Source organism: Callospermophilus lateralis, chromosome 11 (assembly GCF_048772815.1).
Source record: "Callospermophilus lateralis isolate mCalLat2 chromosome 11, mCalLat2.hap1, whole genome shotgun sequence".
NCBI classification, from domain to species: Eukaryota; Metazoa; Chordata; class Mammalia; order Rodentia; family Sciuridae; genus Callospermophilus; species Callospermophilus lateralis.
Window position 1 is genome coordinate 22,987,937 of NC_135315.1, and position 17,319 is coordinate 23,005,255.

General features: G+C 54.0%; 2 protein-coding genes across 8 annotated transcripts; one reads left to right on the forward strand and one right to left on the reverse strand.

Annotated features, from left to right (window-relative positions):
* The first annotated feature begins 342 nt into the window (after nt 1-342).
* On the forward strand, nt 343-11,891 carry Pcgf2 (polycomb group ring finger 2). Of its 7 annotated transcripts, none has more exons than XM_077110583.1 (11): nt 343-488; nt 6,472-6,590; nt 6,675-6,835; nt 7,580-7,676; nt 7,958-8,013; nt 8,097-8,147; nt 8,342-8,450; nt 8,566-8,620; nt 8,703-8,801; nt 9,698-9,778; nt 10,291-11,891. In XM_077110583.1, the coding sequence occupies exons 3-11, from the start codon at nt 6,724-6,726 to the stop codon at nt 10,666-10,668; spliced, it is 1,038 nt and encodes a 345-aa protein (XP_076966698.1). In that variant the 5' UTR covers nt 343-488; nt 6,472-6,590; nt 6,675-6,723; the 3' UTR covers nt 10,669-11,891. The 7 variants fall into 7 exon arrangements, with proteins under 7 accessions (XP_076966698.1, XP_076966699.1, XP_076966700.1 ...); XM_077110584.1 differs by having other exon boundaries at nt 6,497-6,590; XM_077110585.1 differs by having other exon boundaries at nt 6,523-6,590.
* Nucleotides 11,892-12,089: 198 nt separating this feature from the next.
* Cisd3 (CDGSH iron sulfur domain 3) lies at nt 12,090-15,084 on the reverse strand. The gene is made up of 4 exons (XM_076870478.1): nt 14,996-15,084; nt 14,590-14,613; nt 14,016-14,135; nt 12,090-12,420 (listed from the first exon to the last, which is right to left on the reverse strand). Exons 1-4 carry the CDS (start codon nt 15,032-15,034, stop codon nt 12,241-12,243), a joined length of 363 nt encoding a protein of 120 aa, XP_076726593.1. The 5' UTR covers nt 15,035-15,084; the 3' UTR covers nt 12,090-12,240.
* Between the last annotated feature and the right edge of the window lie 2,235 nt (nt 15,085-17,319).

Sequence of the window (17,319 nt, forward strand, 5' to 3'; positions counted from 1 at the left end):
GGTGGGGATCGCAGGGTCAGTGGGGGGAGCACGAATTTGGGGGACGAAGGGATTAACTACAGAGTAACAAAACAGGGTTTATCCTCTAGGTTCAGGGGGCTGTTTGGGAAAGAGGGGTCCCGCCTGGGTTTGGGGGGCCGGGCACCGCCCGAGGAGCAGCCGCGCAAGCCTCTCCCGCTCCTCTTCCCAGCTCGGCAAACACCCTGAAGGAATGAGGTCACGTGGGTGAGTGGTGGGCGGGACCTACTCTTGTCTGGAGGAAAAAAGCCATTTTGTCTCCCCCCCCAACTCCGGTCCCTCCCCTCCCCCTCTGTCCCCTCCCCTCCCCTCTCTCCCTCCCACCCCAAGCTGCTCTCACAAACTCCTTTCTTAGCGTAGGTTTCTCCCCTCCCGCCGCCCGAGCGAGCGACACGGCTGCTGCCCCCCTCCCCTCCCTCCCTTCCCTTCCCTCCCATCCCCCCCTCCCCGAGACCGGACCCCGAACCCAGGTAAGCGGACGCGGACTCCGGCTTCCTTCCCTTCTCCTGCCCCATAATCGTCTGGGGATGGGAATAGGGGCCGGTCCATCCTTCCCCGCAAGCCCCACGGGAGAGGGAGCCAGGAACCCGGCCTGCTGGTGTCCCCCCTCCCGCCCCGCCAGCCCCTGTCCAAGCTCGCTCCGTCCGCCTTTCTTTCTCCCTTTTTTCTGTCCCCTTTTCCCTTTCCTCCTTTCCAAGATGGCCGAAGTGGATTCCCCCTCTAACGATCTGGCATCTCCCTCGACCACCACCTCTTTGTGCAGCAGCCCCCTGGTAGACCTGCTCCCGAGGTAGCGAGGGGGAGGGTCCCGGACAGCTAGGAGGGCTTTGGGGGTACGCGCTGGGATGGATCTTGGTCCTCCTGGTCTCCCCCGGAACCAGAGCCTTTCCTGGTTTTAGCCAGTCTACTCGTTTGGGTCTGGGCAGGGGTCGCCTCTCCAGAGGGCAGTGGGGCATCATGGACGCGTGAGGATTTCAGGCCGGGAGGAAGGGGACACGGTTTTCGGATCTGATCGCTGTGAGGCCGGGGGAGGGCGCCCTTCTCTGCCGGGGTCGTGGTCCTCTCGGGCACCTCCTACCAGGGTCCCTTCCCGGGTCCCAGTGCAGGGCGCCCCGCCCCCTCTCTGAACCACCTCAGCAGAGCTTTCCACTAACACCTCTTCTGGGCTCCCGACTAAAGTTTGACCCTAGGGAAGGAGGAAGAGGTCGCTCAGTCCCTGGGGTCCCTGATCCTTTGACCCCGGCTCCTGGGGAAGCCCGCGCAGAGCGACTAGAATGAAAATAGGGGGACATTTATCACGCTTATTTCCCTTTGCCAACTGGAGCATGAAGGATTTGGAAAACTGGCCCCTCTTGCACTGGAGAAGCCACGGCCCTTTCCTCCCCAGACCCTCCTCCTACTGCTAACTCGGAGGGACTGGGACCCTGAGCTTGTAGACACGGTGTGCCTCGGCATACCATCCCTTCCTCTCCCTCCTGCACTCCGTCCGTCCATCTGCCCAGAATTGTTCCGATTGGCTTGAGGGAGAAGGAGGCATGGAGTTGGGAGCGAATTTGCCTCTAAATATTGTAGAAGTATTCCCCCTTACTTTTTGGAGGGTGTTTTGCCCCTCAGAGCCCCATCTCCCCCATACTGCCTCAGTCTCTCCAACGCTCTGTCGCTGGGGGAGGGGCGCTCCTGGTTACTCCCACTGTCTGTTGCCTCCTGCTGTGGGCCTCTAGCAGTTTGTGCTGTTCCTGAAACTCTGATTTCTCTCCTCCCATCCCCTTCACTCTGCTCCAAGGTGTTATTACTTGGAGAAGGAGTATAAAGCCAGCTCTGTTGTAGCTTTTCAGTGGGGAGGTTTTCCCAGGGGTTTCCTGGTTTGATGTTGGGGCTTAAAGCCTTAGAACTGTATTTGGAATTAGGCAGGAAACAGACTTCAGGATCCAGACCTTGTGTAATTGTGTAGAGCTTATGTTGAAGTCTTAGGAGATGTGCAGGAAAGGGACTTTGCTGCCCCTGGCCTCCCCTGAGAGATCTTGGTTGATGGAACAGTTGCCATGGGAATGGAGAGAGCCTGAACAGGAAGAGGTTACATCTTTGTGCAGGTTAGATGCCCGCAGCAGCTCTCCAGCCTCTGGCCCTGGAGGTGGGTTGGGAGCTGAATTGCCTTTGTTGTTAGAACACTTATAATTTACACTGGCAGGATAAGGGATGCACAAAAGGTTAGTGTGTGTTTGCAGCTTTGGTTTCAGGCAGGGACGTCAGGGTAGTGGGCTTCTGGATGGGAAGGGATTGATGGGGATGACTTGTATATCTGGCAAGTGTGTAGGCCAGGTTGAGTCTGGCTGTATGTGTGGTGGGGTGTGTCTGGCCTGGTGGGTCTGGCCAAGTGTCTGTCTAGAGAGAGTGTGTGTGTGTGGTTTCCAGCCTATCTAACCTTGTGTGTTGTAAGTGTAAGAGATGGAGGGGGTGTGTCTTGCTCTCTGTGTATATATCTGACATGTGTTGCTTTGTGCGTGTATTTTGGGTTTTTGTCTTTGTTTGATCTTAGGGAACTCAAAGGTGGTAAAGGAAGGGAGAGAGGGAGGGTATGGAGGTCTTTTTCCAAGGTAGTGGGGTGCAGCAGGGAGATAAAGGAGCAGAGCTCTGTGCTATTGCCAAGGGTCAGGGAAAGTTGAGAAATTCAGTGTCCCAGGGCAGAACCCTAGGGCCCCAAATACACGGGATTTACACAGTTGGGCCCACGAGGCTGGGAGAGGAATGGAGTCTGAAGATTGAGGGTATATGTCTTATTGGCTTGCTGTGCTTCCATGGAGCTTGGTTTCCCTATCTGTACTGTGGAAGGGGATAGGCTCTGCTCCCTGTAACTCCTTAAAGACTAGAATGTTGCTGATGGTCTTGCTGTGAGCCGGCTTTGACTTCCTCCCAGAAGGCCTGTTGGGTGGTTCTCCTGCCCTTCCTTAAGCTTGAATGGGGTTAAGCAGGCTTCTTTAGATGAGCAGGGAGCCCCACTGAGTGCCAGTGTGTACAGAGTACTGGCGCAGGAGGCAGGCAGATTTCTTGTCCAGGACTGCTACTGGTTTGCTGTGTGACCTTAGACAAGTCACTTCACTCTGAGTTTCTTCATCTGTAAAATGAGAGGATTAACAAGATGCTTTCTAAGATACCTTCCATCTTTGCTAGTCACATCTGGATGTGACCTTGAATGACTTTTCCCAAGACCAGGAGACAATAGTGAAGTAGTCAGGCTGATCTCATTTAGAGGAGAGGAAGGGCAAAGAGTACTGCAGCTGCTGTCCCAGGAGCAGCAGGGACCTCTGGGTTATCAGAAGCCAGCTTCTTCTGCAGAAGGGACATGAAGAAACTGGCAGGGAGAGGACTGATTGTGGGCCGGCTTCCACGGTGGACTGTGAAAATGGAGAGGTGTAGGGTCTGTTAGGAGGCTCTGAGGAAAGACACTGCCAGGCTTGAATGACAAGGGTTCCGATTGGGTGCTGTGTGCCCATTAGTCGCCTCCAGGACAAGGAACTGGGGCCTCTTAAGGAGCACACCCTTGCCAAGACAGTGGGGTTGAGGACAGAAGTTAACAAAGGACCTCGTCTCTGGTTAGGGGAAGGGTGTGTTGGGGTGTCAGTGTGCAGGTCCCCTGGGGGAACATAGTTGGGATTGGCTGTTAAAGCCCCCCAACAGCTCCATTTCCTAATATCTCTGTCCCCCTTCTTCTGTCTCCCACTTTCATCTTCAGGCTCTTCCCCTACAGTGATGACAGCTGGACGTCACCCTCTTCCCTCACTCTGCTGCCCATAGAACACCACCATTTGTATCTGGGGAGGAACTGGGTGTCAGGAATGTGGGGCCCAGTCCTGGGGCTGGGGTGATGGGGAGGGGATTCTCTGTGGAAACAGACCTCCTGTTTACAGTTGCTCTTGGCACCTGCTGGCAGGGCCCTGCAGGTAACCATGGCAATCAGGTGAGGAGCCAATCAGTGCTTCTCCCCACCCCCAGCCCCAGAGGTGGCATTCTGAGGCTCTGGGGACGGGGTGGCAAGAGGAGCATTTCACTCTGTAAGCACCTCAGTTCTTTCTCTCACTTTTCTCTTGGTCCAGAAAGGGGCCTGGGGGACAGTCTTGGTCTGAATTCTCACTAACCACTGGTTGGAGATGGTGAGGGGTGTGGCTGTTTGTAGCGTCTGGCTTTTGTTTTTTTCTTGCAGATTTTTGTCTTGTTTCTTTTTGAGACAGGCAGGATCTCACTTAATTGCGTAGGGCCTGGCTAAGTTGCTGAGGCTGGCCTTGAAGACTACAGGCATGTACCACTGTGCCTGGCTATTCCTAGAGTTCTTAAGAGCAAGTGTCTGTTTCAGAAACACAGCAAGTGTGTGAATGAGGGGCTAAAGCAGTGTGTAGAGCCTACCTGTTTGTAGGTGTATGCAGGTGTGGGTGAGAGAGAGAAAGATGGGAGCAGGATTACCTCTGACTGTCTGGACCCCCAGCATGATCGAGTCCTACTGTGTTTAGTTTCTGGCTGTGCATGCACACATATGTTGATACATCTGGACACCGACATACACAGGACAACCAGTCCACCAAGTACCTTTGGAGGCCCAGATGGCACGTACACATAGGATAGATGTTACACATGCTCAGAGAGACAGCCACTCGGAGTTTGTTCTCTCCTCTGGATGGTTGTAATAATATTTGGGCATCTTGCCAGGTACAGGGTTACTATGGAAACAGCTAAACAGTTGAGTAGCCAGCAGCCTTCTGCGTAATTGTGAAGGGGACCCATGTAGGGAGGGCTGGCTGAGGCCACCCTATGTGGAGTGGAAACCCCTTTCCTTCCTCAGGCTGGTCTGTAGGCCCCAGGGTCCTTTGGACCAGCTCTGAGGCCAGCTTGTTCCTTTCTGTCTGCTCTGTACCTTAGTGTCTCTCCCCTGACATGTGGCCTTTGTGTCCTTCCATCTCTTTTGGTCTCTGGCCAGGTGCCCTGGGCCTCTGGTGGCTGTTTGGGTCCTGGCCAGACTCATCCTAGGGTCTCTATAGAAACTGGTGATCCTGGCTGTGAATGTCTTGTCCTAGAAAACTCAGTGTGGTGGCTTTAAAAGAACTCTTTCTGGAAAAGAGAAATGGGTGTGAGCCTATTGTAAAGGAACTGCTGGGGCTTGGCCACCCTCCCACGCCCCACCCCTGGGCTTTCACTCTGGGAAAGAGGAGGACGGGAAGGGGCCCAGCCCTTCTAGGAGCAGGTTTGGTTTATGTACTGAGAAAGTATGGCAGCCAGTCCAGAGCCAGCCCCGGACTGACCTCCAGGCCCCGCCAGGGAGCTAAGGGCAGATAACTTTCTGCCCAGCTTTGACAGGCATCTAGGAGAACCTGTGGGTCTGATGCTGAACAACTGTGGACAGGCAGCAGAGATGTCTCCAGGGTGGGAGACGGTGGAGTGACAGTGGCCACATGGGGAAATTCCTGGGTGTGCATGAAAGGGTGGATCTAGAATACGAATGTATCCACGTGTACAGTGGCTTATTGGTTGGGTCCAGTGGGGGGATTCCTGTGCTGGGGACAGTAGCAATCTTGCCCAGGCTCTTTGACTGCTGTCACCTGTAGAGTCCAGGGTTGGACCTGGGGTTAGGCTGGACCTCTTTCCCAACTTGGGGCATGGAGGGACTATCCTCAATGTTCCCTGAGTACCAGGCCTGGAAGCCAAACGGTCAGCGTAGAGGGAATTTCCAGGGAGCTGTCTATATCAGGTGACTTTGGGCAGGGGGTGCTCTGGGGCCTAATTTAGCCACACAGCCAGGACCAGTGATAGATGTCACCACCAAATAGGGCAGCCTATGCTGTGGTGTTTCCAGGGCAGGCTTCCTGGAGAGGAGCAGAGAGGCCTTGCAGTGGGTGGAGGGATAGAGAGATGGGAATAATTTATTCTTCCCTTCTTACATTCCTTGAAGTTCAGGGAAATGGCTTATTTACCTGAGTTTCCTCATAGCTCCTAGTACTCTGTATGTTTGACCACTTGAGTGGATATGGATCAGAATCAGGAAGATTTTTTTTTAATTATTTTTTGCAGTGCTGGGGATTAAACCCAGGGGTGCTTTACCACTGAGCCACATCCCCCAGCTCCCCTCCCCTCCTTTTTTTTAAAGACAGCATCTCTAAATTGCCCAGGCTGACCTCAGACTTATGATCCTCCTGCCTCAGCCATTGGGATTACAGGTGTGTGCCACTGCACCTGGCAGGATTGGAGAGATTTTTAAAACCCCTGCTCAGGCTGGGGGTATAGGTCAGTGGTAGAGCTGTTAACTAGCATGTGCAATGCCCTAACTTCAATCCCTAGCACTGCAAAATTAAAAATAAAGAATAAAAGTAAAAACCCTGCTGTCTTCCATTTTCCTGACTCCACACATCCTCTGAGGAGTTGAGTAGTACTTCTTATGATTTAACTTTAATCTTTCCTGTTGCTTCTAAGATGGAGCATGACCTTGTTGCTCAAGGTCACATGAATCTCCTGAGCCCCTAGGTACCCAGTGAACACTCAGAGGACAAGAGAGAACCAGCCACATGAACACACCCAGTCCTACCTTGAAGGCAAAGAGGGGCTTGGGCTCCGGGAGAGCTGTTAGAGAGGGGGTGTTGGATCTCCAGGTTTCTGATTCATTTTCCATTTTCCAGAGTGAAGCTCCCAAGCCCCCCCAGTCCCCCCAGCCCCCGACCTGGCATCATGCATCGGACCACACGGATCAAAATCACGGAGCTGAACCCTCACCTCATGTGTGCCCTCTGTGGGGGATACTTCATTGATGCAACCACTATTGTGGAGTGCTTGCATTCCTGTGAGTTGGGTGCAGGGTGGGCAGCCTCTGGGCCCAGGTTGGGGGGCGCCGCAGAGAAGATGGACAATAAGCTCTTACCCTGGAGAGCTGACGCCCATGTGCCTACTGGGAAGCCCTAGGTCATGGACAAGCCTGGGAGGGATAACTTGGGGCAGGGATTGTCTCTTCCCAGAAGTTCGTTTCAGGAACTGGCATCTGGAATCTCAGGTTTCTTGAATCTGTGTGGCTGAAATTTCATACTCTCAAGGTGCAGGTGTCCCTTGTTTGCACATGGTCTTGGTTGCAAGAGGTCAAAAATTAGGAGGGCTCTTAACAGGCTGACTCTTGTTTTGTACTCCATCAGGGGGTCTGGAACTGGAAGCTCACTTTTAAATATTTATTTATTTAGTTAGTTATAGTTGAACACAACATCTTTATTTATGTTTTTGTGGTGCTGAGCCTTGCACGTTCGAGGTGAGCGCTCTACTGCTGAGCCACAACCCCAGCCCCCATTGAAGCTCACTTTATATGTTGTGTAGGACACCAACCTGTCTCATACACAAAACACACAAGACCCATCTTTTCCCAAGGATGGACAAGGGAAAGTACAGAACATGTATTACCATGTCCGGCCTCTGAACAGCCCTGAACTGCTGGGACAAGGTGGAGAAGAGAAGATGCCTGAATCTGAGCAGAGGGAATGGGGACTGGTCCTGGGGTAGGAAAGGGGCGCTGACTGTCCTCTCTCTGTCCATACCCCCCAAGTCTGCAAAACTTGCATCGTGCGTTACCTGGAGACCAACAAATACTGCCCCATGTGTGATGTGCAGGTCCATAAAACCCGACCGCTGCTGAGTATCAGGTGGGCCTGGCATTGCTCCCCCTGCCACTACCCAGCTGCTAGGTCAGCCTACCTCTGTCCCCTCATCCTCTTTGCTTCCTGCAGCCAGGGCAGCTGGTCAGGAGAAGTAGGGCCTGGACTCTGTCCCTCCCCTCCCTCTTGGTTACTCCTAGCTTATAGGCTAAGAAATACTAGGAAGTCCGAGGCCTGGGCACCGGGTGTAGGGAAGGGTTGGAAGAGGGTCCCAGGCTGGGGATAGTAGGATGATGTGACTATTGATAGTCCCTGAACTTTTTTCCCAGATCTGACAAAACCCTCCAAGACATAGTCTACAAATTGGTCCCTGGGCTTTTCAAAGGTATTTGTGTCCCCTTCTCCCCTCCCCACCTCCTGTCATCTCCTAGTCTCCTGCACTCTTACCCTGCTTCTTCCTTCTTCCAGATGAGATGAAACGGCGACGAGATTTCTACGCAGCGTACCCCTTGACAGAGGGTGAGTGTGCGCATGCCTATTCCTGGGCCTGTGCCAGGAGGTATGGTTGCCTACCCCCATGCATCCTCCCACAGGGCACCCCACTCCCCTGCTGAGAGGGTGGCCGGGCTCACCTGACTGAGCTTTGTGACCCTCTGTCCCTGGTGAGCTTCCTCCCCCCTACCTCCCACTCACCCCCCAAGCTCTTTCTGCAGTCCCTAATGGCTCCAATGAGGACCGCGGTGAGGTCTTGGAGCAGGAGAAGGGGGCGCTGAGTGATGACGAGATTGTCAGCCTCTCCATTGAGTTCTACGAAGGTGTCAGGCAAGTCCAGTCCAGGCCTGGGCTGGCCCCATCTGGTGGGAGCCCTCAATGTGTGTGGGTGAGGGATCCTGCCTGCTCCAGGGTCGCTCTAGCTTTCTTCTTTCTCCTTCTCCAGGGACCGGGAGGAGAAGAAGGGCCCCCTGGAGAATGGGGATGGGGATAAGGAGAAGGTGAATGCTGGGGCCTGCCCAGGAGTGGGCTGTGGGCTGTGAGGCTGTGCCTGGGGGGCCCCTCACAGGCATCTCTCCCCAGCAGACAGGGGTGCGCTTCCTGCGATGCCCAGCAGCCATGACCGTCATGCACCTTGCCAAGTTCCTTCGCAACAAGATGGATGTACCCAGCAAGTACAAGGTGAGTCCTGGGCCTTCTCAAAACAGGAGTGTCTTTGTGAGAAGGTCTGACAGTCTGCACCCCAACTATTGCTCAGGGCTGGCTAGGAGTCATTGAGGGCTGGTGTGACTGTGTAACAGCCTATAGAGAAGGGTGGTTGAACCCAGGATTAGGGTGGCATAGTCTGTGTCTGTTGAAGTCATTATACAGAGGTGCCTGGGTGAGGGTATATGTGCACTCACACTTACACACTCAGAATTGTGGAAGAGGTGTACAGGTAAAAATATAGGGCCAGATGGCTGTGGGAGGGCCAGCTCTAGGACAGGGCTTCCCCAGACTTGAATGTGTACATGATGGCCGGACATCTTGTTGAAAGGCAAGTTCTGGTGCATTCAGTTCTACATTTCTAGTGAGCTTCTAAGTGCTGCCAATGTGGAAGGTAAACGGACCACCAGGACTGCGCTTTGAGTAGCAAGGCTCAGATGGTGAATCCTAAAGGCTGCTGTATCTAGTCCTGTGTCTATAGTGAGCCGCCTCTGGATTCATGTTAGGTCAGCGTCTCCGGGGCTGGGATACAGGCTTTGATGATTTTTTTAAGCTCCCCTGGCCAGTCCATTGTGAATCCAAGAGTGACAGCCAGTGGCCAGGAGTTCCTTCCAGCCTTGTTAGGTCTTCGGGGACGCCTGCCAGAGAGGAGGGGACTGACAGCTATGTGGATGGCTGGGGCTGAACAGCAACTTTTCTGGATTCCATCCCACCTGTGGTCAGGTGTTACGTGGGGACGGCTCTGATGGGGAAGTCAAACCCACATGACCGCCCTCAGTAGCGAAGGCCACCTGCAATCCACCCTCCACTTTGCCCCACCTCCCAGTCCTGCACCTGGCCAGGCTCACAGTATCCACCCCTTCCCTTCCCAGGTGGAGGTTCTTTATGAGGATGAGCCCCTAAAGGAATACTACACCCTCATGGATATCGCCTACATCTACCCCTGGCGACGGGTGAGCTGGGCAGGGTGCAGGGTGGAGGGTGGAGGCAGGCATTAGTTTGTGACCACAGTGACCACTAGGGCTATCCTCTTCAATCCTCCCTTGTGTCCATCCCTTGTCTTGGGAGCTGCGCCTGTCTGGGGTTGTCTGTCATACCAGGTCAGCCTCTGGCATCTCTTACTGATTAAACTCCCACACTCAGGAGAAAGGGCTCTTCTGGCCCATTTTGTGCTAATTTGGGGTCAGAAATAGGTGGCTGCCAGGAGCAAATATTGCTTTCTGAATTCTGTTTCCTGTCTCCTCTTTTTCTTTCCAAGCCCCCATCTCTCTGGGTCTTTGTGTGTCCCTCTGTCTCTGCCTCTTGCTTTGTTTGCCTCCTCTGCTCTGCTGGTCTCCCCTCTGAAAGGCCCATACCTTCTCTTTGTTCTTGTGTGGGCACTTTGGGGTGGGGCTGGTGGCTCCCTGGTTAGCCTTTCTCCTGATACCCTCTGTCCCTGCCTTTTTCCATCTCCCTCTCACCACAGAATGGCCCTCTCCCTCTAAAGTACCGGGTTCAGCCAGCCTGCAAGCGACTCACCTTGCCCACAGTGCCCACTCCTTCAGAGGGCACCAACACCAGCGGGGCATCCGAGTGTGAGTCAGTCAGCGACAAGGCTCCTAGCCCTGCCACCCTGCCGGCCACTTCCTCCTCCCTACCCAGCCCTGCCACTCCCTCCCATGGCTCTCCCAGCTCCCATGGCCCCCCAGCCACCCACCCTACCTCCCCCACTCCCCCTTCGACAGCCAGTGGGGCCACCACAGCTGCCAACGGGGGTGCCTCGAACTGCCTCCAGACACCATCCTCCACCAGCAGGGGGCGGAAGATGACTGTCAACGGAGCTCCTGTGCCCCCTTTAACTTGAGGAAAGGGGTCCTTTCCCTCCTTTGCAGCCACCTCTCCCTCCTTTCACTTTTTCTGGGCCTTTTTTCCACCTCTTCTACTTTACCCAGCTCCTCCCACCGTAGAAGTGGGAGGTGGGTTTTATAAATAAATCTATATATATATATGTACATAGGAAAGACCAAATATACATACTTATTTTCTATGGACCAACCAGATTAATTTAAATGCCATGGGGTGGTGGGAAGAAGTGTGTGTGTGTGTGTGTGTATGTGTGTGTGTGTGTGTGTTTCATTTTTAGGGGGTCTTGTGTAGTTTGCTCTGCTCTTTGGGGGTTGCCTGGAGGTGAACTCAAGGGGCCACTGGAAGTTGGGTAAAGCCCTACTCCATTTCTCCCTGTTTCCCAAGGCAGATGGGGTATTGAGGGATCCCACCAGCCCCCAAAGCTTTAGACACAGCTCTATCTGGCCCGGTATGGGGTCCACCATGTTTCTCTACCCATCTTGGCTGCTGTGCTGCCCCTGCCCAGCCCCCCATTGCTGAATGTCCAGAGATTTTTGAAGACAGTGCCTTTTACAAGTGCAGTTTGTCCCCTGGATCTGAGGAGCAAGTGGGCAGCGAGAAGGCATCTCCCTCACCTCCTCATGCAGTGGAAATCTTGTGCAAAGACTAGATAGTTCAGCCCTTTTTCCCTGTGTGTGTGGCCTTTGCATCATTTATCTTGTGGAAGAGAAGATTCAGGCATGGGGGATCCCAGCCCTGGAAAGTCCATGTGTGGCTTTAGCGACATGAACTGCTTTGCCCCTTCCTGCCCCTACCCTGGCCCAGGACCCTTACTTTCAAGACTGGTGGTGAAGCCTCACTTGGAGACCCAGAACGGAGGGGCAGGGATGAGGTTAACCTCAGACAAGCACAGACCCCAGGTTCTGCCAAAGGCAAATAGTCCTCCAGCCCTCCTCCTCACCCCCAGCTGAGGCCGAGTCAGGACAGTGACAGAGGCATCTAGAAGCACAACTCTGAGAGGTCAAAAGAGCGCCCCCTCAGGGGCAGGCCCCAGCAGACCCCTGCCCACCTGGTTTTCCTCCAATGTACATAGATCTGGGAGGAGGCCAGACTGTCACAAGGAGGTGTGTGGGGTTGGGAGCCCCCATGGCTTTGTCTGTACCTTGTCCTGTTTGAGGTCCTGTGACTGTACCCTCCTCTTGCACTGGGACATTTGTATTTCTTGGCTTTGTAATAAATGCTGCATCCTCCCTGGAGCCTGTAGTTCTTTGGGGAAGGGTACAAGGGATAGGATGGGTGGCTCTCCTGACCTTACCATGCTTATGTGGAATTAATCTGAGGTGCTCCCCTGTAGCCTGCCAGGCAGCCTCAGCTCCCACACAGGTTAAAATGTGATACAGGAACGTACCTGTCCTCACCTCAGTGACCACAGAACACCACTCCAGGGAGTCATGCTTGTTTAATGCCACCTTCTCCACCAGCAGACCCTGAACCAGGGACCCCCAGATGGTTCCTTCTTGGGCTTGGCACTCGGTTTCTTTCCCCACAAAGGGGGTGCCTGTCAGAGTCCTGGAATCAAGTAGCCACCCCCTCAGAGTGGGGAGCCTACTTCTGCCTTCTGCACCTGCTCACTCCTGTGGGTGCCATCACAGTATGGGGGCCTCTGGGTGGCCTTGCAGGTACAGAGGGCCACCGTTCGGGTCTCCTGGGCCTTGAACTTGAGTGGGGATAAGCCGGTTCGTTGAAAGAAGTGGGAGCCATCACAGAAAGGCTGGTGGAGGGGAAAAAAGAGTCATGAGACCTGAGCCCCCCTGCGGAGGCCAGGCAGAGCTAGCCCAGTAGTTAGGGTTCAGGCTCCAGAACAGCTTTACTGATAAGAGTAAGTCTGTCATGAGGAAATAAAAACAAATGGTCATTATGTCCTTTGCCCATAGTAAGTTCAGTATTTACAGCATGCTGGGTGTGGTGGCCAGCCTCAGCAACTTAGTGAGGCCCTGTCTCGAAATTAAAAAAAAAAAAAAAAAAACGGGGTAGGGGGATGCTGGGGATGTAACACATGGTACAGTGTCCTGGTTTTCAATTCCCCATATTGGAAAAAAATAAGTATTTACAACTGTTAGTCTGCAGGGAAGTGGGGAACCCAGAGGGCCAGGACACAAGAGTTAAGATCAAAGGAAACCTCAGGTATTTACAATGTTATACTAAGGTTTTGTTAGGCTCTGCATCTACACTGAGCCTGTTTCTTCATGAAATTCATTTCCTTTCCCATGTTCCCAGGGTAAAAACCTCTATATTGGAGAAGCGCTTCACAGTGCTTTAATACAGCAGGAGCAGTTCGTTTTGGCTCCAGTAAACAATCAGGCATGTTAGGGAGGAAAGGATGCCCCAGGGTACCTGCCTGCCTGGTGCAGAAATAAGAATATCCCAGAAACCCTCTGAGCAGACTGAGTAATGGAAACTGAGGCCCAAAGAGGGGACTCACTTTGTTAGACCAGAACTGGAGCCAAGACCTCTTGACCTTGGGACCAGGGTAGGATAAGAGCAAAGAAAGAAGTGAGCGAATAAAAATCAGCAACCTGTCTCAAAGGGCATGGGCAGAGGCACATGTGCCAATCCACCCACACAGGCCACATTCCTCTGGCTGGCATGCCCTTGGCATTGATCCACCTCACAAATACCTGCTTAAAGGCCACAGCATATCAGTGGTAAAGTGGTTCTCCGGACCCTGGGTTGCTGACATTACCAACATGGCTTTGAGAAACAGTTATAAGTTCTGCACCAGAGGAAGGAAAGGGACCGAGGTCAAGAATATGGGTCAGATTCCTCCAGGAATGAAAGGCTCCTGGGCAGGAGAAGAGAGGATACGAACAGGCCACAGGCTAAGAAGAAGGCAGGCTGTGGCAAGCAACTAGGAAAGTCACAGCTGCAGCAAAAGGGGAGGGTGTTCTGAAAAAGAGGAGCAGGAGTCAGGGGAAGGCTGGGTTTAAGGCAGAAAAGACAGGGCAGAATCTTCCCATGTGGGGATCCAAAGCTTGGGAAACTTTGCCCAGGAAGGAGAGGGGGGAAGTAGAGCTGGAGTGCAGATATGTGCCCAGAGGAAGGACACAGGATTGGGACACTTGGACTCCAGCGTTCTGGCTGTGTGCTAAGCTGTTGTTGAGAGCTTCATTTCAAGGGGAGCATGCAGACCAGCCAGCTCCAGGCCACTCGCTGGTAGTACTGCACAGGGAGCTACTGTTGCCCCTCAATCCCCCTGTTCTTCAGGTATATGCAGGAAGAGGAGGAGCAGGTGAGAGCTTTCAGAAGACACTGTATTATCCCCTGCCAGCGGTGGCATGTGGGTGGGAAGGGTGGCAGGAGTCTCACCTGCTTCTTGCTGCGGCCACATACACACCACCTGTAGGTTTTTCCAGCCACCAGATTCACCTTGATAGGTGTCTTTAGGGCTACCACAGACTTGGCTGGGGCTTTAGGGAACCATCGGTCCTGTGTTCAGGGAAGAAGATTGGGGGGGTGGGGGTGGGGATCAGCTCAAGCCCTGTAAGCACAGTGTCCAATTTCCTGCTTTCCAACTACCACCTGGCAAGAGCATTCCCCCCAGGATGTGCTAAGGTCCATAACTTCCAGAGAAGGGATTTCAATGCCATGCAGGCATTCCAGTTTTACCTCAAATCCTGGCTTCCACTTAAGTGCTGGCCCAGGGCCAGGATCTTGCCAGCCTTTGGCAGGGCCACCTACACCTACAGCTTGGTTTGTCAGTGGGGCGCTTGGTTCCCAACCCTGTGCTATCCGATCCACCCCACCTCTTTTAGAGCCAGTGGGCAACAGGAAAAAAGTACTGGAAGATGGGAGCAGGGCCGTCCCTTCCTGGTTCCATTCCCTGGACTCTGCCCTGAAGGTCTCTGGAACAAGGGAGGAGGAGGACGCTAGGGATACTCACCAGCCAGGAGGAGATGTCCCGCCTCTGGTACAGGCATTAGAGATGTGGAAACAAAAATAAAAATCAGTGGAGAGGGGAGTCGAGGGAAGCCCTGTGGGAGTGAAGACCGGATAGGCCAAAGGGGCATGGGAGAAACAAGAGGGAAAGAAAAATGGGGCCACAGGAGAAGGAGCCTTGCGGGGCAGGTCCCGCACTTTGGCACTCTTTTGGGTGGACTGCGGAGGAAGGCGCTCAGTGAAGGGCTGCAAAGCAAAAGGCGGCCTGGGGACTCGGGACCCTTCGCTGAGAAGCGGGGCTTGGGAAAGGGCAGGGCCTGGCCTGGACTCCGGGGACAGTGGGCCCGGAGAGGCAGGGCCTGGCGGCCCGAGGTCTAGGCGGAAGCGAGCACGGAGCGAAGGCTGCTCACCCAGGTGCGGAGCGCTACTGGCCGCAACATCCCTCCCATGTCGTGTAAGGCTGCCGCTCAGGCCGCGCTGACTCCGCCCCGTCCGGGTCACCTTCCTGCTCTGCTCCGCCTCCGGCCTGCCCGGCAACGCCGCAGCCCGGAAGACACCACCCCGCTGCGTGCGGGTGGAGCTGGGCCCCGCGGCCCGAAGTTCGGCAGGTGCCCGCCCGCAGCCCCCCGCGGCTGCCCTGGGGTGCGCCCAGACCTCCTCCACACTCCTGGGGTAGGACGCATCTGCGGATGCGGTGCGCAGAGAGCGCCCCAGACGAGCCGGACTTCTTCGCGGGGGCCGAAGACTCTAAGGCAGTTTCCAAAAGCATAATGTGGGGACACCACATCAGCCAGCCAGCTTGTTAAACACAGTCCCGCTGCCGGGCCCTGTAGGTTACATGGGCTGTTATCTACATTTGTGTATACACCGGGCATCCAAATTCTGAAAGTGTCACAGACCATACCCCCGCCCTCCTCCCTGCAGGCCCCCACAATTGGCACCCCACTCCCCCTTCCCTTCTGTAAAGCCAGAGCGGGGTCTCTTTGAAGAATTTTTTTTTTTTTTTTTTTGTAAAACATTCTTTTATTAAAAGAACAAGTGCTGTTTACGAACTGCCCTTCGTACAAATAACATCCGTTATACAAAGATACAAGATCCGGGTTATGCACAATTCCAGGCTTGGAGGTGGCACGGGGAGCATTGCCTTTGGGCTGAGGATACAAAGGAGGTTTTAAAAAGAATGAAAAAGGAGCCCCTGGGTTTGCAATTTGTGGCTTCCCCTCCCTGCTCCCCTAGGAAGGGTCAGCTACATGGAAACAGGCTGGGATGGAAGGGGTGGGGGAGGCAGGGTTTGGATCTCCAGTCCCACTACCCAAGTCCCAAGTTGGGCTGGAGAAAGTGAACAAAAGAGAGTGAGGGCACCCTTTAGCCCCTTTTAGTAGATCAAGACCAACTGGTCTGAGGGAGCTGGACATGCTTTTAATCTGAGTAGACAGATGTGGCTGGGAGGGAGCCAGGGCAGTTCAGCCCCATCTTCCTCCAAATTCCCAGTTGAAGCTACCTCCATCCCTCTAGGCACCTCTCCCCAGGAAAATAAATTGGGATAAAGGAGAACTGGGAACAAGCTACCTACCCCTCACTCTGGCCCACTCCACACCAAGGAAGTGCTGGAAGCTGGCAGGAGCCTGTGTTTGAAAACCTGTCAGCATTTCCAGTTTGGGAAAGGGAAGTGTGAAGGTTACTCCTTGGAAGCGGTCCCACCCGAAGCTCTCCTCATTTGTCTAGGCCCTTCCCATTAGTCCTGGAGTTAGAACTTCTCCAGGTCTCAGCATAAGAAAGGGCAAGGCCCCATGATCAGCCTCAAGGTCAGGGCACTTGGAGGAAGCAGTGGACCCAGGAGCCTGAGGGAAAAACCTCACAAACAGGAAATTTTTTTTGTTTTGTTTTGTTTAAAGGCAACCCTTAAAGTGTCATTGTCTATGGAAAGGATCCATCAGCTCTGAACTAGGACTGTCAGTGCTACACAGATACCTTCCCACCCTGGGCACAGCCCTGCACTCACACCATATAAGGACACTGAGCCAGAGAGGCCATACAGTGGGGCAGGGAAGCTGAGGACAAGGAGGCCAGGTCCTGAAGCTAGTCCTGGCTCTACACTGAACACCTGCCCCTCCTAGATTTGGAACTATCACCTGTGAAGCCAGGAGTCAACTCCAATGACCCCCAAAGACAGGTCCCTTCAAGCTCCAACATCCACCAGCTGTGACCCCTTGGCTGGCACTGGCTCAGCATGCACACCCACTCATGTCTCTTTGCTGAGGGTGGCAACACACAAAACTCCACTCATGCATTTTCAAACTCCACTTCTGCTCTACAAACCACATCCTTCCTAACCCCTAGACTGAGAGCTCCACAAATCTGCACCTCCTCCCACGTCCATCCATTCTCAAAGAATAGACTGAGGCTGGAAGAGGGTGAGGTCATCGTGGCCATCCTCTTGCACTGGTACACTGCTCCCCATGAGGCTCTTCAGAGCTTCCTATCATGCCTGGTCAGAAGAAAGTGCTGCCACCAGTCTCATGCCCCCTGGGGTGGGGGTGTGGAGGTGGACAGCAGCACCAGTCCATGACCAGGGAAGCCCTTCTTCAAATCTAACCCAACTACTTGTTGCAACATTCCAGCCTGGGGAATATGAACTTGGGAAAACTGGAGAACAGATTTGTGGAGGTGAAGGAAGTGGGGCTGGGGAGGGCAGAGTGGTATGCAGGAAGTGTCTAGGTTCCAGTGCACTAAG